The sequence below is a fragment of the Solanum verrucosum genome, unplaced genomic scaffold (genome assembly GCF_900185275.1).
Source record: "Solanum verrucosum unplaced genomic scaffold, falcon-dt-bn FXZP01000261.1, whole genome shotgun sequence".
In the NCBI taxonomy this organism is placed as follows: domain Eukaryota; kingdom Viridiplantae; phylum Streptophyta; class Magnoliopsida; order Solanales; family Solanaceae; genus Solanum; species Solanum verrucosum.
This window is the reverse complement of record NW_026019969.1, coordinates 8557810-8584432: the sequence shown is the minus strand read 5'-3', so window position 1 is coordinate 8584432 and position 26623 is coordinate 8557810. Positions and strand designations below refer to the sequence as shown.

The 26623-nt window shown below is 31.4% G+C and overlaps 2 protein-coding genes across 2 annotated transcripts; one reads left to right on the top strand and one right to left on the bottom strand.

The window, feature by feature from the left end:
• Positions 1-5722: 5722 nt before the first annotated feature.
• On the bottom strand, positions 5723-7106 carry LOC125814971 (uncharacterized). The gene is made up of 3 exons (XM_049494403.1): positions 6786-7106; positions 5994-6338; positions 5723-5731 (listed from the first exon to the last, which is right to left on the bottom strand). Exons 1-3 carry the CDS (start codon positions 7104-7106, stop codon positions 5723-5725), a joined length of 675 nt encoding a protein of 224 aa, XP_049350360.1.
• Positions 7107-18951: 11845 nt separating this feature from the next.
• Positions 18952-25811, top strand: LOC125815547 (chloride channel protein CLC-c-like). Its single transcript, XM_049495040.1, has 7 exons — positions 18952-19263; positions 20269-20469; positions 21141-21318; positions 22135-22397; positions 23168-23437; positions 24207-25335; positions 25583-25811. The coding sequence occupies exons 1-7, from the start codon at positions 19064-19066 to the stop codon at positions 25670-25672; spliced, it is 2331 nt and encodes a 776-aa protein (XP_049350997.1). The 5' UTR covers positions 18952-19063; the 3' UTR covers positions 25673-25811.
• The last annotated feature ends 812 nt before the right edge of the window (positions 25812-26623 follow it).

The window sequence follows — 26623 nt, the reverse complement described above, 5'->3', positions numbered from 1 at the left end:
AAAATTAAATAAAAACAGAACTTTTAAGAATATTTAGAAGAAGAAGAAAATAGGTTGCAAATAGAGGGAGAGGAGTGGTAATTATTATTTTATTACTAATAAAGAATAGTGTCATCTTTCTAATTATTTAATTGTACAATAATGTAATCTTTTTTCTAATTATTTAGTTAGTGCATTACCACTACTGGAGCATAATCATTGCAAGCTTCTCTTTGGCATTTTTTCTGAATTTTTATTTGAAATTTAAACACTATTGATGTCATATCCAACATGTAAGCTATGAGTTGTGTAATTATTTATAAGAAAGGCTAATAATATAGATAATTAATATTCTTTTCATTCAGTTTTACTTCATCAATATATTAAAAATTATTTTACTTTTACTAATCCACTTTAATATATCAAGAGAAAGACAATTTTTGTAATAAAATATTGTTCAAAATTGAATTCCGCAAATTAAAATATGTGGTGTAGATATAAAAAAAAATGCGATCATTATGCTAATAATATATTTACACAAGTCATTTAACTTCTTTTTTTAAAAAAAATAAAATAGTGGAATAAAGAATAATTACTACTTTAATTCCATTTTTTTCTTGGTTATATCTAAATGAAGGATTGGATTAAAAACTATGCATCGGAAAGTACAATGCGTCGAAAACACAAACAAACTTAGTTTTAATTTTCCAACCAAATTTCCACATATTTGTGAAAAAATAGTAAGTGAAGCCTTTACAAAAAATGGAGGCAACGATTATAATGTGAGAAATTAAACTATCTAGCTGCATTTGTCGAGGTCATTTAACAAACTCATTAACAAAAATAATTATTGACATAAGTATTTAATTATATTATCTCTATTAATTGATGTTTAATACTTTCTTTGTCCCTATTTATTTGTCCAATTTTTCTTTTTTTATTTGTCTATTTTAACAAATCAAGAAAGGACAAAAAAAATTTCCTATTATACCTTCAATTAATTAATTTTGAAAAAGGTAGAACTTATTAAAAATCTTAAATTTTTAATTCATCTACTTTATAATAATATGAATAAAATGGTAAACTCACTATGTCAATCATTGTTTTCTCAATAGGTGTGTCAATTCAAAAATGGACAAGTAATTAGGAACAAAAGGAGTATTAAATCTTAAAAATGATTTGGAGAATAGTATTTAATGCTAAGGGTAAAACATGAAGAAAAAAATTTGTTTTGTTTTTAATATGTCAAAAGTGACAAGTAAAAATAAAAATATTTCCTCTATCCCTAATAACTTGTTCACTTTTGAATTGAGACACGTATTAAGAAAACAATTATCGACATAGTGAATTTACCATTTATCCCTATTAATTTTGAAGTGGATGAATTAAAAAGTTAAGATTTTCAAGAAGTTCTGCCTTTTTCAAATTAATTAAATGAGGGTATAATAGGTAAAAAAAAAATTATTCTTTCTTGATTTATCAAAATGGACAAGTACTCCTTCTGTCCAACAATAGTTGTCCATTGACTTGGAACACCCCTTAAAAAACTATAAATAGAAGGGTAACTTTACTACATCACCCTTTGAATATACTAATACAATGTCTTGAAAAATGTAATAGAGAAATGACTGTAATTAATAATAAGAGTAATTTAAGAACTAAGTATAAAATTATCCATGTATTTCATAAAGTGGACAAGTATTATTGGACATCTATTTTTAGTATAGTGGACAAGTATTGTTGGACGGAGAGAGTAATTAAGGACAACTAAAAAAGAAAAAGTGGACAAATAATTAGAGACAAAGGGAGTATATTTTAAAAATAAAATGACAAATAAAAGTAAACGAGGGACTGCAATAAATTGTTTTCTGCTTTATTTTCATTTCAAATCAGTTATCAATATCATATCAACCAAACGAAACTATTTAATGTGAGTAAAGAAACATCAGAGCAGGTACTAATTTGACCAATCAACGAAGGTTCATATGAAGTTTCATTTTTCATACTATTATACATTTTGAAATTAAATACAACCGCCCGGTAAAGTTAAAAATTTGAATACATTCGATCAAATTTAATGTATAAATAATTATGAAATTTAATTTATTATTCAATTATTACCATTTAAAATTATTGTTAAATATAACATGGTGTAATTAATTACTTATAAGTGAGCAATTTCTGTTCATTATCTTTTGAATTTTGAAGCCATAAAGATTAAAATGAAACCTTAGAACAAGTTATGGACAAAACAAAGAAACTAGCGCCAAATTTTCACATATGAGAGATATATCTTTAGTAAATGACCATTGTTTTGAAAAAATAAAATTATGGACATTTTAGACCATAATCTAAAAAATCTTATTTGAAAGTTTGTAAATATTATGAGAAAATGTTAGACTACGATATAAAATTTATATTAATCTCAAAGGTTATATTCCGACCGTTTCTAAGAAAGGGAAATTATGTCGAATAACAAGCATTTAGCCTATAGTAGGTACTATAGCTACAATTTAAGAAAATTGTAATTCACAGCTATAGTTTCTCCAATTCTTGTTATTCGCCTGATTTGTATAAATTCATAATTGTATAATTAAGTTCCTAATTGTATAAATCTAAAATCTTGTATATGATTACCCTAGCTATTTGTATACGATTTATGAAAAAATCATAATAAATTACCCTATTTGTATATTGGCAAGAGAAATATACAAACGGAGTTCTGAAAAATTCTTATATGTATAAATACAAAATTTGTATATACTTACCCTATTTGTATATTTACAAACGGGAAGACATATGCAAACCGCAACCTCCATAGCAAACGAAACTATATCTATGGGCACAATTATCGAAAATATAGCTATTGAGCCTTATTATGTCTTTTATGTTTGCTATTTCTAAAATTTTCTCTTCTAAAAATAGTGACAAAAACTAAAGAAAAAATTACGCGGTTAAGCAAACTTATACTACTTAATTAGTCATCATAACTATAATTTTCTATAATTACCAACCACTAATATTAACCATTAATTATGTGGGTTGACTTCGAGTTTGTATAATTAGCTACATTTGTATAATTCACAACTAACAATTCTTTGTTTGATTTGTATGTGTATACGATGGTTTTTTTTAAATATGACGATGATTTCCTTTGATTTTTTCAGTTTTATTACCATATACATTCAATCTTTTATGTATAACTTTGTAAAGGTTGTATAAACGTATAGTTTTCGGATTTTGTGTAATATAATTTGTATATTTGTTTAAAGTTCATATGTTTATGTTTGTATCAATTCGTTATTTCAAATTTTATCATATTTGTATAATTCCAGACTTTATATTACTCAATTATACAAAAAAACACGTGAATTATACAAACAAGATGCGAATTATACCAATTATTGCCCTCTCTCGCTCACCTCTCTCCTCACTCTCCCAATCTCGCTCGCCTCTCTCCCCCTTCTCCCAGTCTCGCTCAACAGATATACAAATATACATGTATATCAGTTACATATATACAATTATCTAATTGATATACATATACAATTCACCTCTCTCCCACTCTTTGCCCTCTCTCGCTCACCTCTCTCCTCCCTCTCCCAATCTCGCTTGCCACTCTCCTCCCTATAATATGTAGTTACGAATCATAATCAACAAACTATATATGGAGCGTAATTAAGCTATTTTTGAGTGGCCATATGCGAAAGTTCCCCTAAACTAAATGGTGAAACTTGAAAAGCCATACAATTTCAAGGTCCATATCCAGTTATCCGATAGTCAGCCCATTTTCTTGGGCTAAAAGTAGTCGTGTTAACCTGGCCCAGACAAACTAAGGCCCATAACCGAAACTGGGGCTGCTACTAAAGCCCAACCGTATGTTGAAAGATTGAGTTTTATCTTCTTCTTTTTTTTTATAAAAAATAGTACTTTTTGGCATGAGTATATTAAGGAACTTTTAGCATTTACGAAGCATAGAGCTAGTGCATGAGTTATTTTTGCTATTACACTCTATCAAACGACCGCTAAAAGATTTATTGAAACATCACAAAATATAAAACTTGATTGGCAATAGATTGAGGCCATGTGGATAAGAATACACAAATTATGATGAAGTTCGATACCTGATATGATCTGGATGAATGTCTTGACCTTGTTGGTCGCTCATTATCCGATATCTAGTAGCAATTCGATTCTTAGTCAGTTGTGTTATTTAAATGAAAATGTTATATTGTTTGATACATTTAAATATTCTCTACTATAAAAAAAAAATTAAAAAAATTGCAGAAATCCCACCTTTTAGTTTACTTATTACCATTATCCCCTAGAAGTTTTACAAATCTCCAAAATCCCTCATTTTCGCGCATCAGATTAGTGTATATCGCGCATCAGATTAGTGTATCTCACGCATCAAATTAGTGTATCTCGCGCATCAGATAGTGTATCATGTATAAAATGTACATCAGATTAGTGTATCTCGTGCATCAGATTAGTGTATCTCGCGCATCAGATAGTCTATCATGTATAAAATGTACATCAGATTAGTGTATCATGTATAAAATGTAATGTATCTTACTTAATGATTAATGTATCTCGCGCATCAGATTAATGTATCAGCGCTTATATTATTGTATCCGTTTTGAGGGATTTCTGTAATTATAAAGTTTTAAGGGATAAATTGTAATTTTGCCTTAAAAGTATGTGATTTCTGTAATTTGCCCTAAAAAAAAATACAATGCCCTTTAATAAATCATAAGTTTATGTACTATAAATCATTGAATTGGAGATTTTTTAATTGGAAAGAGGGATTAATTACCATTTACCATCACAATCTTGCAATATCATTCTAAATAAACTTTACACATGCAAAGTTGGTAAAATATGTTGGGTAATTTTAATGGCCTCTTCTTTTTTAATACTGTCCATTTCTCCAAAAGCTTTAGAAATGTCTCACAAATTATTCCATGTGATGAAATGTCAATGTCATAGAGAGGTGCTAAAACTCCACAACCCTTCAAATCAACATTTACAATAAATATAATGCATGATAATTACATGCTTCATCACATATTAATTGATATATTTCGCTTTTCAAGAGTTAAATTATATTAATTTAAAAAAAATTAATCAAATTAATTTTCAAAAATTGAAATATAATAATTAATATAGGACAAAGGAAATAGTATTTTATAAGAGTAAATTTTAGGAATAACAAAGAAAAAAATCATATTAGCACTCTATAACTACAGTTTTGTTATTTGCGCTCTATAGCCAAATTATATTTGCTATAAAACATCTGATTTCAGTGGCGTGCCAGGATTTTTATAAGGGGTTAATAATTTGAAAAAATAGACACACGAAGTAGTCAAGGGGGTTCGACATCTACTATATAAACCTAAAAAATTATTTTAATCATATATAATTAATAGTATAGTTTTTCGCCGAAGGGCGTTCAGATGAACCCCCTAACTATAAGGTGGTTTCGCCACTGCCTGATTTGTATAAATCACGGCAATTTGTATAAATCGGATGTTAATTTGCCTGCTTCTATGAAAATTGTATTTGTATATGTATATGTATATATTATTTGTGTTAGGTTAGAGTGGCGAGCGAGATTGGGAGAGAGGAGATAAGCGAGCAAGTAGATCTTCTTTACTATTTTTTTTTTGGTAACCATTGTAAACATTACCATAACATCAAAAACGATTACAAAATAAAGAGCACCCATTCCTGCTAAAAGGACTTAGGCCTCCTACAAAAAACAATTAAATACATTATAAGTGCTGAATGAAAAAACTACAGTTTCTTGCCTTCTTTGATTTACTTAAGAAATATAATCTCTCTATCAACTCCTTCTTAATTTGTGTTACTACCTCCTCTCTATGTACACTTTTCCTATTAAATTTTTTCCAGTTTCTAGCTCTCCAAGTATGATAAAGTATCGCCCCACTTATAGCTGCAACGACCTCCTTTTGAAACTGCTTCCAGTGTTTCACCTTTATACACTCTAGTACCTGCTTGATTTCATTATTTGTCAATGTAATACCTACCCACTTCATCAACTCTTGCCATACACTTTTTGTCCAACTGCATTTTTCAAATAAATGCATTGTGGTCTCCATAGTCTGCTCATCACACAGGCAACAGTCATTATCCTCAACTGGAATATGCAATCTCAATTTCTTCTCCTGAGTGAGTAGTCGACCTTGCACTTCCAACCACACCATAAATCTATGCTTAGGTAGAGCCACAACAGTCCAAATCAAATCAACAATTTTCATGTGTGGCCTATGTCCTAATAATGCCTGATAGCTTCTTGTAATAGAATATTTCCCACTTTGAGTCAGGTTGTATTTGCCCTGGCAGTACCATTTATGCATTTGATACTTAATTGCATTAAGTTTCCTCCAATACCAACTACACTCTATAGGGACCTTGTGATTCCATATTGAACGTTCATCCTTTAGATATATACCATGTACCCATTTAACCCACAAAACTTCCTTATTCTCTATGATCTGCCATATCAATTGGCCTATTGAAGTTATATTCCAAATATAACTTCCTTTTATATTCAATCCACCTCGTCTTTTTGGACGACACACTTTATCCCACGAGACCAGTGCAACCTTCTTTTTTTTCTCATCAGAACTGCCTCACAGATAACTCCTACATATTTTATCTACTTTCTTTAGCACACTTTGGGGTAGGATAAACACTGCTCCCCAAAAGCTATGTATAGAAAATAGAACATCATTTATCACATGTAATCTTTATGCATATGATAGCTTCTTAGAGTATGTCACCTTTATCGTCTGAGTAATCTTATCAATCAAGGACCAACAATCAGTTTTTCTCCATTTCTTTGGTAAAAGTGGCAAATCAAGGTATTTGATAGAGAATTCTCCAACCGCAAACCTTGTCCTTTTAATGATCTGATTTCTTGTATCATCATCAATCCCAGCTAAAAAGACACTTGACTTTTCCATGTTGGCTTCCAAACCTGTTGTTGCACTAAAGTGTGATAGTGCTTCAATTACTCTGTTTACAGAAGCCAAATTACCTTTACAGAATATCATCAAGTCATCAGCAAAGATCAAGTGAGTCAGTTTCACCTTCTTACACATTGGATGGTACCTAAAATTTGGTAGCAGACTTATTTTTTGGAGAATTCTTGACAAGTATTCCATCACCAACACAAATAGTAAAGAAGATATTGGGTCTCTTTGCCTATGCCCTCTCCTCCCAGCAAAGTATCCATGATTTTCCCCATTCACTTTCACTTAGAACATAGTTATAGTAACACACAACATAATCCATTTAATAAATTTTCCAGGGAAACCAAATCCAGTTAGCACTTCTTCTAGAAAATTCCAACTCACCATATCATAAGCTTTTTTCCGATCAATTTTCACAAGGCATCTAGGAGACACATTCTTCCTATTGTAGTGCCTCAAAAGGTCATGACAAATCAATACATTATGCATCATTGACCTCCCCTGCACAAAAGTTGATTGGTTTTCTGCTACAATACTACTTATAGTTGACTTAAGTCTACTACAAATAAGTTTGGAGATGCACTTATAGATCACATTATAGCAAGAAATAGGCCGGAATTGGCTAGCATATTCTGGTATGTCCACCGTTAAAATGAGGGTTATGCTAGTGGCATTAATCTATCTCAGTATTCTGTTGTTTTGAAAAAATTCCAGCACTGCACTTGTAACATCTTCCCCCACACTAAACCAAGTTGCTTTATAGAAACCACTCTCAAAACCATCAGGTCCAGGACTCTTATTGCTATTTATCTGGAACATTGCTTCTTCACCTCACTTGACTCAAAATTCTTTATCAGTTCATTTTGTTACCCCTCAGAAAGTGTAGTCCCCTGGCATATTAGTTTACTTACTGCCTTTATTCTATGCTCAATTTTCCTTCCTAAGATGTCCTCATAGTACTCCACTATTAATTTAACAATCTCTGTAGGATCATTTTCCCAAACACCTGATTTGTTCTTCAATTGTGTAGTGGCATGCTGCAAACTCCTGTACTTTATGACTGAATAAAAATACTTTGTATTGTCATCTCCAAATCTTATCTATGTTGCTTTGCTTCTCTGTTGCAGAACAATTTAGCCAAATAAGAAGAAGTTCTAAACTTTTGATAAGCATGACTTTCTAATTGTTGGTACTCAATATTATTTGGATTTTTATGCAATTTTCCTTATACTTGCTTCAGTCTCTCCCTATCCTCATTAGTTTCAGTAAGAATGTTCTGAATGTTTTTAGAGTGTAGATGCCTCAATTTCTTTTTCAGTAATTTCAGTTTTCTCACCACCTGGAACATCTTACAACCTTCTATGTTTACTTTCCAACCATCCTCTACTATCTCCTTGAACTATGGGTGCTCAGCCCATACATTACAAAACTTGAAAGATTTCCTAATCTTAACATTCACTAAAGCTCACTCTTGCAGGGTAGTGATCACTAATTTCCTTAGGTAAAAATATAACTTTGCAGGAAGGCATTTTATCCAGCCAGTCATTATAGATAAAAATCCAGTCAATTTTTGAAAAAATTATATTACAATCATATTTATCACTCCAAGTATACGTGTTCCCTTGAGTAGGAAAACCATCAACCCACAATTTGTCACACATTCATTAAAATCTATCATTTCTGACCACACTACAAGATTTCCTCCTATTCTATCATCACCAGACAATATTGAATTGAAGTCCTCAATCACCATCCATGGTTTTACACATCTTCTACTTTGAGTACCTAAACTATCCCACAATGCTTTCCTATCCTCCCTACTGTTAAAAAGCATATACATATGAAATTTTAAAAGAATTTTGAAAAGGTATGAACATTATCTCACAAGTAATCTGTTGAGCACACTTGCTGATGATTTGCACTTTATAGTAGTCAGGTTTCCAAGTTAACCATATCCTACCATTGTAGTGGTACTCCAAATTAGTAGTATATTCCCATCCTACAAACATTTTCCCAGCCAGCTTTTCTATTTTTTTTCCCTCTTTATCTTTGTTTCAAGTAATCCTATCAAACCCACATTTTCCTCATTGCAAAGAAGTTTGACCTCCTTTTGCTTATTTAGGTCATTTAGCCCCCTCACATTCCAGCTAAGCAAGTTAACCATTCCCAGACCTTTCATTAGTCTGGCCACCCACATTTTCCCTACCCCCTACATTATCAGTCTTCCTCTGCAAAATATGAAATGAATTTTCACTCATTACTTCAGAATTCTGCCCTGTTGGTGACTTAGGTTTCCCTATTCTTACAGGAGTTTGCCAGCCCTCTTTATTCATAATGATCCTTTTATCCCCTCTTGTGTGTTATTGAATTATCTGTGTTGGTTTTTGAACTACCTATGTAGCTTGCTTCTGCTTCACTATGCATGCACCTTGTTCCGCTGCATTCTTTCTATTCATCTGACCCGTTTTTGGTATCTTCTTCTTCACTCTACAGTCCTCCTCCACATGTCCATATTTATTGCAGAATCTGTATAGTGTAGGCTTCCAGTCATATTGCACAAATTGTTCTATCAGTTTTCTTTTCTCATTCTTAAATCTCACCTCGTCTGGTAGTTGTGCATCCATTTCTACCTCCACCAGCATTATAGCAAAATTTAGCCCATTCCTTGCCTCAGTATTATGATCTACCATTAACGGCCTTCCTACCAGGCTCCCTATTTTACTCAACCCTTTCCTGCTCCAGTATTTGAAATCCAACCCTGGTAATTTGATCCATATAGGTACAGTTTGCAATTCCTCCTTTGTGAACTCTTAATCTGGTGTCCATTCCTTAACAATAAATGTCTTGTTATCAAAATGGTAGATTCCACCTTGTAGCACCTCTTGTTTCCCTATTTGCGACTCAAATCTCACCACAATCACTCCATTTTTCAACATTGATACTTTATCAATCCCATGCTTTCCCCATAGCCTCTGAATAAACCCATGCACTACTTGGAAGGGTGGGTGAGCTCCAATCACATAGCATACTACAACATTGCCCCAAAATTTTATCTCAGATCTGATATCCTCCAATTCTATTTCCACTATTTCGTTTTCCCCTTGTTTTGGAGGCTCTACATATTCCAACTTGTACCCTGCATTTGATAACTTTGCTATATCAAAATCATCCCATATCGATTTCTTCTTGCCTTGCGAAACAATTTCCTCCTCCACTTCATTTGCCACGGAGATTGTTGTAGTTTTCGTAGTTGCAAGAATTTATCACGATTGGGTTGGTGTGAAGTCTACCGCCTGTCTAGCCTATGCTTTGCATGAACATCTCAATGTCCAAGATAAAAAGAACGAGGGGAAGAATGCCTGCTACTACTAGATTCCACCTGACTCCCCCCTAGATGTTTGTACAATCTCATTCCATATTCCCACTACATTACTTTGTTGGTGTTCCTGGTTGCATGGCATTGTTCCATTAGTCTGCTCTAGTATCTCCTTCGACATTATCCTTATTTCTTTTTCTTTGTTTTTCAATTGCACTGAAGCTGGATCTACACTGATTGACTTTAGTTCCTCTCTACCTCTGGATTGACCTAATTTTGAACCTGATTCATCTACCTTCATGCCCGACTCCACAGTTTCCCTCCCTACCGGACCTGGTTTTTTACCTCTCTGAGAGTTCTCCTTCATGTCTTGAGCTTCCCTCGCCATTATCGCTTTTTGACTGGGTATCCGAGCTCTCTTACCCATGGTGGGGATAGATTATGCTAACGTGCACCGAGAGAGAAAGCATATCCAGAAAAGCTATCCATTACATTCGCTCTTTTTTTTTTAATCATCTTGAATATGTATAAAAATAATCAAGTAAGATTGTTACTCGTGAGTCGTGACAAGTAAGATTGTTACTTATAAAACTTACCAAACAAATCAAGAGTAACATCTATGTGAATTTAGTAATTATTAACACCAAATCAAGTAGTTCTTCTTTGCTAATTATAAAAATATATTATAATTATTAATTAACAAAGGTACCTTCATTTATATTTTATTTATAGAATTAAGGGTGGACTTAAAAAAAGCCGGTAATATATGGGGCATACATCAACTAAATACAATTTAATAATCTTGAATATATAAAAATAATCACAGTTGAATAAATTACTAGTAGGTGTAATATTTTTGTACTTAAAAGTTGAATCAAACAGAAAAAACGGGTGCATATAAGGTTTGTCAGTAATTTCATTATTTTTTAAGAGTCAGAAAACATACAGAAAGAAAAAGGCTTTAAATATATGTCGGTTTATAAGGAAAAAGTCAAACAAAAGAATGCCTTTCTATTTACTCTAGACACGGGTACCCGTACTAGCACAGATTCGTTATTTTTGTCTCAATTTATGTGATACAAATAAAATATAGTGAGTTATTTAAATTTTAATATAATTTTTTAAATATTTTGAGTTGTTAATACTCTAATTTATATTATTTTTTTATATAATTTTTAAATAATATATATTACTCCGCTTGTCTCAATGTATGTAGCATAGATAAAATTTCAAAAGTCAATCAAAATTGTTAATTATTAAGATTTACAATATTAATTACATAGTTTTCAAATTAAATAATTTCATATTATATAATACATATTACTTCTTTTGTCTCATTTTATGTGTCACCGATAGATTAATTTTAAGAATCAGTGGAACATTTTTATGTGTTTTTTTTTTATAATCATAGTATAATTTGTTTTAAAACCAATTAACCGCTATTTATATATTTGCATAATCCATTTACCTGTTTTTTTTCTTTTTTGATATGGTGGAAAAATAAATTAAATAAAAATCTTAAAATCATTCGTCAATAATGCGGTTTAAGTCTGTTAGGAGAAGAAATTTCATGTTCTTAAATACACTATTCCAAAATATCAAAGACTTTTTATGACTATATCGTTCATTTGCTAGAAAATCGACACACTTATTTTCTTCCTTTCGTATATATATTTAATCATAATTTTTTTATCATATATATACGTCTATAATTCTTAATAATAAATCGATAATTGATTTACGTCCTCCAATTCTACTCTTTCGTAATTCATTTGGATTGCAATATTTATTCCATGATTGATGCTCCACAATTCTTATTTGTATATGTGCACGTTCACCATTGTCTTATTGGTTTCTATAATTAGGGAAGTTTATAATTACACTCAAATTATTTTCTATTTTAATGAAATGTTTTTTTCTTCCTTTTGGGGTGGATGTATGGGGATATTATTTGATATATTTCACTTGCATGAGGTCCATTATTAAGTGAAAAATCCTTTTTTGAGTGTTTTTTGAAAATTAAATGAAAAGTAAAGATTTTGGTATCTTCCCAACCACTTGAATTAATTTGGTAGATTACTATGGTTAAAAAGGATTTATAAATTTCACTTGTCTTATATTATCTCTCACAATTTGTTTTTGTACTGTTAAGAAATATTAATTAGGATAAGTTTTAAACTATTTTATCCTTTATTGATATGTGATTTATAATCATAAATAACGTGACCCATTATTGAGATATTTACAATCTTCGATAATAATTTCTACTAAAGGCAAAATGAGGAATTTTTGCATCAATTTTAAATTAGCTTCTTAATATTCCAAAGCCAAACAAGTACAATAGTATCGACGGTGTATTTATTTATATTAAAAAATGAAGGGATGTTGTTTATATTATCCACATAGCCCACCTACTTAACATGTGTTTTCAATTAACAATTATATTATCTAATTGTATATGAACGACTAATTAATTAATATAAATTATCACGTTAATTAATTTATTAATTCCGAAACAAAATCTTTATTAATTATGGAACATCCATTTTTTTTTCTTTTTAAAAAATCCCCAAACTTGTCCATTGGAAGGGCTAGACTTCAGCTTTATTAAAGACGAGTTGATATTGGAAAGGTTCATATTTCTCAAACATTACAATAATGGAGATAAAATAATTTATCTTTCAAAATCTCTAGAACATTTGACAAAAAAAAAAGAAGGAAAAAACAGAACTAACGAGAATGGTACAAAAAAAAACAAACATAAAAGAACAAAATAATCCAACTAATTAATGTGATAAGACATGACAATAAAATGTAGAAAAACAAAGTTCTTGGTCTAAAATATTTTTTCATTGTAAAAGTTCAAGATATAATTAATTACCATTTATTTTTACTCAATGAATGTTGAGAGAGATAAATATGATAAAAAAATGTATGTTAAAATAAGACTAAAGAGTAAATAAAAGTAAATTAATTAATTATTTTTTAATTAATATTTTCTTAAGGAGAGTTCAAATAATGAAACATAACATATAAAATAATCGAAAAGAGTAACATTAAAATAAAAAATTAAACACTCTTACGATCAGTGACGACTCCAAAATTTTTATTCAGGAGATTCGAAAAAATAATAAAAATATAAACGTGTGAATAAACCAACAAAACACAATTTCAAGAAGTAGTATTTAATATATCAATACAAAAAGTTAGTTCCATTACAAGAGACCTCAAAAGTGATTTAATATTTGACTCCTGAGTCTTGGAGGAAGACCTTATATATGTAGTATAATTTTTTGCTAAAGAGGTTCGGATTAATCCGTAACACCCAAGTAGCCGCCCATGCTCTCGGTACGGATCATCGCACTAAACACTCGTTTATTAGGTACATAAAAGAAAGAAAATATTACTGTACTAAAATTAAAAATAATTTAAGTAAAATTAACTTTTGAATATTGAAATAAAAATAATTATTCCTAACTTCTCGGAGCATCCGAAAGAAAAAAGAAGTGACTTTGCAGATAATGCTGTTTAACTAACACTTTTAAGTATTGTTATGAAGAGTGATCATGATTAGCAAACAATTTAATATAATTTTCTTTTGACTATTTGGCCCTCAATATATAAAGTTGTGGCCACAATTATTTCTAGTGTAATATTCATATTGAAATTTGATTAATTTAAATTTGTGTCACATATGACTCAATTCGAAGAATCGCTCCCTATTAAAAAAATTCACACCTAAACTTAAATTCAATACTTTTAATTAAAGAAAGAAAAGTCTTAATACACTACAACACATTTTTTGATGATTACGTACGTTGACTTGAAATATAATCACATGGATAAAAGTCGTTTCTTTTGGGTGGCATACGAATAAATTAAAGTTATTTGGAATTAAAGTTAGGTGCCTTTTGTGTGTGCGCAGGGGCATGCTTACATATGTGTGATCATAATATTTCTATAAAATTTAGGAAAAATGGATAAGTATCCTTCCAATCTATTCGAAATCTCAGAGACACACTTATATTATATTAAGGTTCTATTATCTTTTCGAATTTATTTTATAAATAATTTTCTACCCTTTTTCGGCCTACGTGGCACTATCTTCTGGGCCCAATGCGTATTGACAATTTTTTCAAGCTATCTGGTTGATAGTGCCACGTAGGCCAAAAAGGGGTAGAAAATTATTTATAAAATAAATTTGAAAAGGTAATAGGACATAAGTATAGTGTAAGTGTATCTATGAGATTTCGGGCATAGGTTGGGGGGTACTTATGCATTTTCCCTAAAATTTAAGGACATTACAAATTCTACTCCCAAATATTGCTAATTAGTCATAGTTTTTTATTGAAATTTTTTTATTAACAATGTTAATACTCTCTCAACCTTAATTTATATGTACTTATTTTTTTAGTCAGTTTTAATAAGAATAATATATTTATATATTTAGTAACAATTTAACTTTAAAATGTTCATATTATCATTAGTAAGATAATTAATAGCCACAAATATTTATGATTTGTTTTAGACTACAAATCTTTTCTCTTTCTTAATCTTCTTAACCAACATTACATAAATTAAAATATTTTATCCTCCGTTTTTCATGATGAATCTCTTGAATACAAATTTAAATTTAATTTAATCGTAATACAAATATGAGACATCAAATACCAAAGGGTGACAATAAAGAAACGTGAACACATGGATTTGTTTAACAATAATATCATCTCAAAAAAAGAAGAGTAAACCACCCTTTTGATTCTTGTGATTCAAAATTCATTACGTATGGGCGGTCATAATTAAATTATTATCTACTTAGGGCAGAAGTCGGTGATAATATGACGATAACAATATGAAGTATACTGTATATATTTAATGTCTTAAAATATATATAATAAAATTAAGTCATAATACATAATAATATCCTTAATTTGACTTCAACTGATAACTATGACCTTTAAATTTGGGTAACAAATAGACTTATTCGTCCCTATATGACGTCCTACAATTTTGTATACTACGTGACATCCTACGTGTATTATGTCACGTAAAATACACGTGTCTACTTATTTAATTTTATATAAGTTTAAGTGTCTACTTGTTTACACGCAAAGTTAGAGGGCATAGATATCAGCTGAATTCAAGTTTAAGAGAATATATGTATTATGCCTAAAATTAAATCTGTTAATAGACTGACAGGGACTTAACCATAAAAGAATTATTATTATTAGTGGTGAAATAAAAAGTTGCCTTTTTTCTTGCTTTATTTATACTTCTATTTTTTATTTTTTTATTTTTTTTAAAAAAAGACTTTCCAGGCTCTAAAAATGATAGATTGGGAAGCTAAATTTGCCACGAAACTTCTAGATTCTATTATGTTTTGGATTAGTTAAAAAGATTAGGTGAATTTAAAAAACCACAAAATGATTAGAAAAAAAATTATAACGTTGAAAGAGAAGAGAAAGTCCAATTAACATGTACTCCTTTGGTTCAATTTGTTTGTTTTATTTTAACTTGACATAAAGTATAAAAAAGTAAAATTACGTTTAAATTTTGTGATTTAAACTAAAGATATATAAATTAACGTACTAACATATCTTCAATTTTAATCTTATGATTTCGAACATGCTACGTAAAAAACTGAAACTAAAGAGTTGCCAAAAAAGAGATAAATCGAATATTACAATTCAAACTGTAATAACACTTATAAATCAACATATTCAATTTTATTTCATGGCTGAATTATATAACAATATATTCAATTTTATTTCTTAAGAATGTGTCAAATCAACGTAATCAGATAATATGAAACCGAGAGAGTTAATACAATATGAAATTTTGTGGTGCATACAAATCTTAATTCAATGGGAATACCTAATTAATATCACATGGATAAAGAAAACGAAAGACTTTAAGCGCTGTATGACCACCTATATCCAAAGAGTCACTTTTGCAATAATGTAGACTTTAATATATGTTTTAATAATATCATACCATATAATATAATTTTAAAATAAAATAAAACTTCAAGTACACTCAAAAGGCACGAGCTATTTTATACTTTTTTGTTACAAATTTTCCGTTCTTTTAAATTATTGATTTTGTTTATACTTATATTTTAAATTTAGTTCCCTAGTTCTTTTGCTTTTACTAAAATTTACGTTTTAATTGCACTCAGATTTGCTTGCTTTTGACTACACTCGAACATGTATTAAAAACATAAATAATATGCACTATGCACTTGATTTATTAAATATGTGCATAATTTAAGATAATTTGAGTTATGAAAATAAAATTATCTTTAACAGTAAATTCTTTATTTTTAAAATAATTTTTTAATATAAATTTAAATTAGTCAAATCAAATGGTTAATATATGAGTGAGATGAGAAATTTTAAAAAAAAGTAGTTTGAATTTTGTAGAATCAACATGACACACTTGTTACTTTGGCATTATGTGTAGTTTATTATTCTTATATTTTGTTGCTTTTAAATATTCTTTTCTGTCACTAGCCAAAGTTGGAATACAAGTAGTAGTAGCAAAGTAGGACATGTATTAAACTGTTTTAATTACGATCAAATTAATATGGGTTGTGATGTAATGACAAAACTGTTTCCCTTATAATTAGAGATCCTCTCAAGTAGAGCTCTGTCGTGCGCGAGTGGGAAACGAAAAAAAGAAGATAAGGACAACCCAAAAAAAAAGAAGATTATTGATGATTTATTATTCGCTTTTTTTTTTGTTTTGTTATAATGGCGAAATATTTCCCTATAACTAAAGATCCCCTAAATAGAGCTCTGCAGTGTGCGAGCGAGAAACAAAAAAGAAGAAGAAAATAATCACAACCAAAACCAAAAAAAGAAGAAGATTATTGATGATTTATTATTCTCCTTTTTTAATTTGACATAATCTCAAATCTAGACAAGAAAAGGCAAAAAAGTACTTTGTCTTGACCAAAAAAAAAGGTTCTCCGTGTACAACACTCTAAAACATAGACAAATATTACTATAACCATTTATTTGTTAATATTGATTATTGATAAGTTCTTATTATCAACACAAATTATATTAAGAGGCTCTTAATAAGCTTATTCAAAATTTGTTCTTATACTATTAAATTAAACATCGTATAACAAATTATTACAATTTAATCCACTGGATTAAGCGTACTAACATAGATATATATTAGTATCACATATCATCTCAACTTTATAATGAAAAAAAAACGTATATATTCCGTGAAAGAAAGTTAAATATATAAGTAATATTTAGTGCCAATAGATTTTTTTAGCGGTAATATTTATTGTCTCAAAAATATTTAGCAACAATTGAATTAACGTCATTGCATTCAGAATCGCTAAAGTTTTCAGTGATATTTATATAAAGTGTTGTTTATAAATATCTATATTTATTATTGCCGCTAAATAATCCGCAAAATTATTTATTTGTTAATATTTTAACCTCTTAGCAATATGAAAAAATATATGATTTCTTCCTATTTTAATCTCTTAATTATCTTTTTTTTCTCATCCCTTTTTAATTAACTTGTTAATTAACAGCCTTATACATCCAAAAATACTTCTATTTTTCGTTAATCCACTTGTTTGGAACACAATCTTGTCTGGTCCTATAACTATTCAAATTGTTTTCTTGATTAATAATTTTCAATATAATGTCCACTTTGCGTGAGATTAGGTTAACCTAAAATACTTTTCTGATATTTGGTAAAAAATATTAGATTCGTTTTATAATAGGGAAATCAAAGGTGGCTATATTTCTTCCTTCCTCCGTCCGTTTTACTCGTTCATATTTGACTTGGTATATCTTTTACTCTTTCTGTTTAGTTATTGACTTTGTATACTTTTCAAGAAATTATAAATAAAAATGTAATTTTACTAAATCATTCTTTGAGTATAATAAATACAACATCTTGAAAACATGTAATAGATAAATGATTATTATTAATAGACAAATATTGTTGGACATCCCAAAAAGTATAGTAAAAAAGTTAGACGGAGAGAATACAAAAAATAATATTAATTTATCATATCATTTCTATTAATCAGAGGTCATATAAATATTGAGAAATGAATACTGGTATTTAGTAATAAGAATAAAATAGATACGAAAAGCTTGTTTGGTACATGAAATAAAGAGATAGTAAGTAGTAACAAAATTAACTTTCGGATGAATTTATCAAAAAATTGCGTGATAAATTATCTCATAGTTAGTTATTGTAGAATTATAATGTTATTTTTATTCACTTGGGATAACTAATTATGCAGGATAATTTATTTCCCATCTAAACGAGCCTCATAGTGTCAAATTATATCTTAATTTTTACCATTAGATAGTAAATAATATTTTATCGCTATTTTTAGCATAATGAATAAGTAAAGATGGACGGAAAGAGTAAAAAAAGGAAAAAAAAAGTTAAATTATTCCAAATACTACGAGATTTTCTCTAATCTTGAATCTAAGAAAATATTAAGGCCACTAAATCTCCAACACTTGTTGCTCAAAATCCGTGTAAATAATAATAATAAAATGGAAATTCAATTCCAATTGATGTATATATAAATGTAATGTATTGAGAGCTGACTGTTCATAGAATCATCACCATTAACGCAATTCCCGCTTCATTCTCTCTTTACATAATTACAGAATTTTGGAAAATTTTAAAGATTAGTCGATTTCTTGAAAGTGGGGTTTTGTATAATTTAATGTATTGTAATATGTAGGAAAAAAGAGGAAATTTTGAGAGGTGGGTAATGATGAGAGATCAAGAAGATATAGAAAATGAAGGAGTTGGGGTAATGGTAATGGAAGATGGGAAAGATTTAGAGAGGAATATTTCATCTGAGAGTGGTTTTAGAGAGCCATTGCTTAAATCAAAGAGTAGAGTCAATAATACATCACAAATTGCTATTATTGGAGCCAATGTTTGCCCTATTGAGAGTCTTGATTATGAGTATGTGTAAATCTGATTTCTCTTTGTTTATTTGTTGTTTGGTTATTTTGTTCCCGCTGTAAAAAACAAAAGTGATGGGTTTTTTTTTTTCTGTTTTTCTTTGATTCTTGAATCTTCTTGAACATTTTCTTGAATTGTTTTGCATGGTATTGGATCATCTGGTTCAAAATCATGGCTTTTTCATTCCCTCTCTTTCGGGAGTGGGGAGGGTAGGGTGTATGTAGACCTTACCCCTATCTTGGAAGTAAGAGAGGTTGTTTCCGATAGAGCCTTTGTCTCAAGGAAGAAAAATAATTATTAAATTCAAAGCATTTCGAAAAAAAGAAGCTAGATGAGTGAATCAGGGGATGCTTATAGAATGTTATTTTAGCAGGTGATTGCAGAGAAGGAAAAAAATAATAATAGGAGGAGGGCTCTAGAAAATCAAGAACCGTTTATGCCTTAATCTTATAGTCTCTATTGTTAATTAAAAACTGGGGTGTCTTGTTTATAATTGGAATCATCCCATTGCTTTAACAACAAGGTAGTAGGTAGTGGTCCCTGCCAGTGAATTTTGAGGGCTGAAATTCTTGGTGAAGTGTGGTAACGGACATAATCTCATGTTGCTTTAAGACTTTTGTGTTGAGTTAGGGTTCTCAAATCTCAGACCATCTGTTCTGATCATTGTTTATCGGTCTACTTCATGGTATTTTCCCTGTGGTACTGATTATAGTTAATGAGATACTGATTTAGAGAAGTAAAACATCCACTTTGTAATAGCTTCAGCCTTTTTAACTAGGAAAAATGAAATGCATAAAGCCACATGCTAAGTACTGTTACTCAAATTGCTTGCTTCTGTTATTATTTCCGTCTTTGATGTTTCATATAACATATACAATACTGTTCCTAAGATCTTCTTTGCTCATATCTGGTGAACAATTTTAACCAAACCTTTTCGTCTGTTCAGAATCGCTGGAAATATCTAAGGGTTCTCTGATTTTGGCATTGCTAATTCATTTTTTGCAGCATTGTTGAAAATGACCTATTCAAGCAAGATTGGAGATCAAGGAAAAAGGTCCAGATATATCAATATATATTCCTAAAGTGGACACTTGTGCTTCTTATTGGATTGAGTACAGGACTTGTTGGTTTCTTTCTAAACATAGCAGTGGAAAATATTGCTGGGTTCAAGCTTCTGCTTGCTAGTGATTTAATGCTTGAGGATAAGTAAGTACAACTTCCATCCACCATAATAGCTTCTCAATATATGTGGTAACTTTGAACTGATTTATCTTGTATAAAACGGCAAACACAAATGTTGAATTTAATAAATTTTCAAACTATGAAAACTTCTAACCGACATTGTTCAAATTACTTCAAAACGGTGAAAGATGCAATTGAAGCTTTTTCAAGACTTGAGTTGCAACTATTGAGTGATGTCATAGTTAAGATGCCTTAGGAGTCTCGACCATCTTACAGCCTAATTGTTTCTGATGCATGACAGTTTTATAGTAAGCAAACTTCACAACAGAATAGCAAAGCAGTTCTGCACACATTTCTTACTATACCTTTAAAGAATAGTTGTTGTGCATCAGGGATAGGAATATGAGATAGATGAAAAAGTGTGCAACGAATGGCGAAAGCAAACATAGTTTCCAATTGCTCCAGCATGCTTGAATCCTTTTAAGTTAGAAGGAAAATGTAAGTAAAATGTTAATTCAGATATCATGGATACCTTTTCTCATTGTTGCGTGGGTACTGATAGTCCAAGCAATTTTTGATATCCTTTCTAGTTATAAGGATAGTAACTGGTTTGTTTCCTGTACTTCTGAAGTAACTTCTCTTTGATCGCTAAACTTCTTTGAAGTTACTATAAAGTGATTTTAATTCCACTGCAGGTATTTCCGTGCATTTGCTACTTTTGCAGGTTGCAATTTGGGTCTTGCGACTTGTGCTGCGATCCTATGTGCATTTATTGCACCTGCAGCTGCAGGGTCAGGAATTCCTGAAGTTAAAGCATATTTGAATGGTGTGGATGCTCATTCCATTTTAGCTCCTAGTACTTTATTTGTGAAGGTGGGTCTTTCTCTCTCTCCCGTCATGTTCCCTTATTTGAATGCCCACATGGGTGATTGGGCATCCTTATCAAACCGATGTAGGGATTTTGACCTTACTTGTCACAGTTCAAATATCAATGCTTAGTTTTTCAGGCATGGCAGATGTACTATGAGAGGAAGAGAGCGCTGGTATAGGGCGGATACCATAGGGAACAAAAAATGAGTTTCTGTATAAACATGGGCTGAATGTGCAAATGGTTGTAACTAGAAAACCTTTCCTAGCTATAAGACTCAGAATCTTTTGTCTTACAACAAAGGGCCTCCAAATAATTGTTTATTCATCATCCATAGAAGTATATGTTTAAGGATTTTATTTTAATACTCTGTAAGCATGCATGTTTTGTATGATACACTCCAGTCTAGTCTGAGTTGTTTTTTGCCTTAGCATGACATTAAATAAGTAATAATAGAATGAACTTCCGAAGAGGAAAATTGACTGACTCAGTTATATATGACCTGTTTTATATTCATTAATCAAACTTTTCCGTTGAATTGATAATCCATCCATGCTTGGTCTTCATTTTTCATCCTTTTGTTTGATTTCTCTGTCTGTAGTATTATATTGAACTATCAAATTTTGATGTGGATGCTTTAATTCCTTTGCTATATATAAATCCAACTGTCATTCCTCTAGCAGACTCAAATGATTCTTCTGGTTGATGTTCTGTGTGTGGGAAGTCTTTGAACCTGTAATGCTTTATTTTAGCATTTGATATTCTCATTTGCTGAAATCTATTCATGGAAACACTAATTCATATGTATTTTATATGGACAGATAATTGGTTCTGTTTTGGGTGTTTCTGCTGGATTTGTTGTTGGTAAGGAAGGACCCATGGTCCACACTGGCGCTTGTATCGCAAACTTACTTGGACAGGGCGGCTCCCGCAAATATCATCTGACGTGGAAGTGGCTGAGGTATTTCAAAAATGACCGTGACCGCAGAGATTTGATCACTTGTGGTGCTGCAGCTGGTGTTGCAGCCGCTTTCCGAGCTCCAGTTGGTGGTGTTCTTTTTGCTCTCGAAGAAGTAGCCTCATGGTCTGTCTCCCTCTCTTCCTCCACCACCTCTCTCTCTCTCTCTCTCTTTGTATTTGATTTATTAACGAGGCAAAAGTGAAAATATCTAGGTACAAGTTCTTTGTTGTATTAAATGGTTGGTCTATGAATTGGTAAATTGAGTAGGAAGAACATCTGAGTAGTTCTATGGGCTGATGTGTGAAGGGTATTCCTAACACGTGTTTTGGTGAAAGCATGCTCAATTGCATTTTGACTGTAAATTACAACTTTTTTCTGTTTTTTTATCTCTGCTTATTAATTCAGACGATTGATGCCATTCAATGGACAATGCTGGAGAAGAACTTCTCTCCGTCTCCTGTGGTTTCAGGAAGGCATTTGACATGTTAGAGATTTTGAACTGTTAAATTCTGAATAGAAGGGGTTTCTCTGTGAATAATCTGAATTTATTGTCTCTCAACCCACTCAAGGAGAGTGGGAGTTACTGCATTGATAAGCTGTGAACTTAAGGTTTGCAGGTATAGTTTCTAACCATGGTCTCCACCCCATTCCCAAAGATACTGTCACTGTTTGATTTAGATGAGAAAACTTAGATATGATGGATGTTAGATGTGCTGTGTCCACAAGGTTGTCAAAGATTCAACATCATGTGGTTCTGTGGTTTTCGTGAACCTTCTAAGGAAAACATACCAATAATCCATTTGAAGATGCTATCGTTTTCCAGTTCTTTTCTTGAAATTATTATAAGAAGGCTTGCAGTCTTAGATATTCAACTACTCTATTTTCTGTTTTAGGTGGCGAAGTGCTCTACTTTGGAGGACTTTCTTCACAACTGCTATAGTAGCTATGGTGCTCAGATCTTGCATTCAATTCTGTCGGAGTGGGAACTGTGGTCTATTTGGTCAAGGAGGTTTGATAATGTTTGATGTGAATTCAGGATCTCCTAATTATAACACTGTAGATGTACTGGCGGTATTGACAATTGGAGTTCTTGGAGGCCTTTTGGGAAGCCTTTATAATTATCTTGTGGATAAGGTCCTGCGGACTTACAGCATCATTAATGAGTAAGTCTCTTAGTTCTACCGTCGCAATATGTTTAGTTACCTCAAGTCCTTAAATCATGTTGCTATTTATCACAAAGCAACTTATAAGTGTGCATGTCCTAACCTTGGGAAATTAACTGCAAAATTTTCCTGAAGCATGTCTTGCGCTTCTTGTTTTATGCTGCTGTTTTTTATCCTTTCGTGCCATTCTTTTGGAGATGGGATTTGGAGTAGATAAATACAACTGTTCCATAACGTGGGTTATGGTGTGTACAAAGGTGGATCCAGGATGTCAACTTAATGAGTTTTTGAGTTTGGAATTCTACCACAGTCCATCTTATATAATGGGTTCCCAATCTATTTTTTGTATTATTTAGTTGATATTTTAACACAGACAGGGTCTGAGCCAAAGCTACTGGGTTCAGTAGAACCCCATAGCTAAAGCACTAGGTTGGCTTGGGTGGGTAAAAGCATATTTTGTCAAGACATATTATCAAATCTCACTAACATTAGTTTTAAAAGCTAACTATATTCCTTTGCTATTTTCTATCAAAACCTACTTCTTAATGTTCTTCCTTTCCCAAGTTAGTTGATGCTTGTCAAAGCTATCCCTTATTTATGTCTTACCTTTATATTTTATATATGGTATCACTTTTACCACTGGTTATCACATTATGTTTGCTTTTCATTTTCCAATAAGGAATTCAAGAATGTGAATATTCTTTGCGCTTGAGCTTTGGCTGCTGCTTTTGATTTTTCCATTTAGCTGATGTCTTGCAATGGATTGCAGGAGAGGTCCTGCTTTCAAAGTCATGCTCGTAATGACCATTTCGATCCTGACTTCTCTTTGTTCGTATGGTCTTCCATGGTTTGCAAGTTGCACACCTTGCCCTGTAGGCTTGGAGGAAAAATGCCCTACTGTTGGTCGCTCTGGAAACTATAAGAATTTCCAGTGTCCAGCTGGGCATTACAATGATCTGGCCTCCCTGTTTATGAATACCAATGATGATGCCATCCGCAATTTGTTTAGTGCAGAAAATTCAAGTGAATTCCACCTTTCTACACTTTTTGTCTTCTTCGCTGGGGTATATTGCCTTGGCATTATTACCTATGGAATTGCTATTCCCTCTGGGCTGTTCATTCCTGTCATACTTGCTGGAGCCTCATATGGACGTCTTGTTGGAAGTGTCTTGGGTTCGGTCTCTAATCTTAATAATGGCCTGTTTGCGCTCCTTGGGGCTGCCTCCTTCCTTGGTGGTACTATGAGGATGACAGTATCACTCTGTGTCATACTGCTTGAGCTCACCAATAATCTGCTAATGCTTCCGTTGGTGATGCTTGTTCTCCTTGTATCAAAAACTGTGGCCGATAGTTTTAACAAGGGTGTCTATGACCAGATTGTGAAAATGAAAGGCTTGCCTTACTTGGAAGCACACGCCGAACCTTACATGAGGCAATTGGCTGCAGGAGATGTTTGTTCTGGGCCTTTAGTAACATTTTCAGGTGTTGAGAAGGTAGGGAACATAGTACACGCTTTGAAGTTTACTAGACACAATGGGTTTCCCGTGGTTGATTTACCACCATTCTCAGACGCGCCAGAGTTCTGTGGACTTGTTTTAAGGTCACATTTAGTTGTTTTGCTCAAAGGGAAGACATTCACGAAACTAAGTGTACTGAGTGGCTCCAATATTTTGAAGAGGTTTCATGCATTTGATTTCGCGAAACCAGGATCAGGGAAGGGGCTTAAGTTTGAGGATTTGTCCTTCTCCCCCGAGGAGATGGAAATGTATGTTGATCTCCATCCTATCACAAATACATCTCCATACACAGTAGTGGAAACCATGTCTCTGGCCAAAGCTGCAATTCTTTTCCGTGAACTTGGTCTCAGACACTTGTGTGTCGTCCCAAAGACTACCAAGGTAAATTTATCTTCACCTTCTTATCCCCGACTCCCTCTAGGATAATTACACATAAGACTAGCATGACATTACAAAATCACCACTCTACAAAACTATCTATCAGAAACCTCTCTACCTCACAAGTGAGGTAGGGGTAAGGTCTGCGTATGCTCTACCCTCCCTACAGACCCTATTTGTAGGATCACACCGAATATGTTGTCGTTCTAACAATACTAGTTCTCAAGATTTGTTTCTTTTGAATTTGCAGAGAAATCCAATTGTTGGAATCTTGACAAGGCATGACTTCATGCCAGAGCATATAAAGGGACTGTATCCACATTTGGTCCATCACAAGTAAACAGGAGAAAATAACTCTTTCAACAAGCAAATGGCAATTTAGGGAAGTGTTTATACACACTCCACCATTGAGCTCTCTGTACAATCTTCCTAAATTTTTATTTATTTCATTGTTAAATAAATTTAGAAGAAAGATGATCTTAGCAGCACATGAATCAATTGCAATTTTTTTCTTTTTTTTGAATTGCTAACTAACAAAAAAATGTGTTCAGATAGATACTATAATTGTTAGTTTCATAAAATTCGCGAGAGGATTAAATTTTGTGAAAATTTGTTAGAAATGATCAAAGAATAACCCGCGGAGTTATCTTGTATGTTTTGAAACTCTTTGGTAATCTTTTTAATGTAGAAGTGCAAAGAAGGTTCAAATTATCTGTCTTCGATTTATAAAAATAGCTGTATCAAATTATGTCATTTTAAAAGTTCAAAGATAAGATTAATTATATTGTTCTTGAAGACAACAAACATCTTAGTGTAACATTCGATGATGAGATGTTACTCCCTGTCCCTAATTACTTATCTACTTTTGACTTGACATACTTATTAAGAAAATAATGATTACAATCTTACTCTTATTAATTATGAAGTAGACGGATTTTTAACTTAAGATTTTTAAGATGTTCTACCTTTTTCAAAGTAATTAATTGAGGGTATAATAAGTAAATTTTTTTTGTCATTTCTTGATTTGTCAAAATGGACAAGTAATTAGGGACAATTAAAAAAGGAAAAGTGAGCAAATAATTAGAGACAGAGAGAGTATATCCTAAGATATAAATAATGGCAAAATAGTCAAAAAATCAATTCATACAAAGCGTGTAAAAGAGAAATACTACAGATAATTTAAAATGGAGGGAGTATGTTTTAATTTGGAATTTAAATGTATCAATAAGAGTGACTGGATCAGTTATCTAGTGTGCATCCCAAATTAAAACGAAATTCAATAAATCATATT

Coding starts and splice junctions, on each gene's coding strand:
- LOC125814971 (XM_049494403.1), bottom strand. CDS start 7,106: ATGTGTAAGAAGGTGAAACTGACTCACTTGATCTTTGCTGATGACTTG. Junction 6,339..6,785: donor AGATTACTCAGACGATAAAG/GTGACATACTCT, acceptor TGGTACTGCCAG/GGCAAATACAACCTGACTCA.
- LOC125815547 (XM_049495040.1), top strand. CDS start 19,064: ATGATGAGAGATCAAGAAGATATAGAAAATGAAGGAGTTGGGGTAATG. Junction 20,470..21,140: donor GATTTAATGCTTGAGGATAA/GTAAGTACAACT, acceptor ATTCCACTGCAG/GTATTTCCGTGCATTTGCTA. Junction 25,336..25,582: donor TCGTCCCAAAGACTACCAAG/GTAAATTTATCT, acceptor TTGAATTTGCAG/AGAAATCCAATTGTTGGAAT.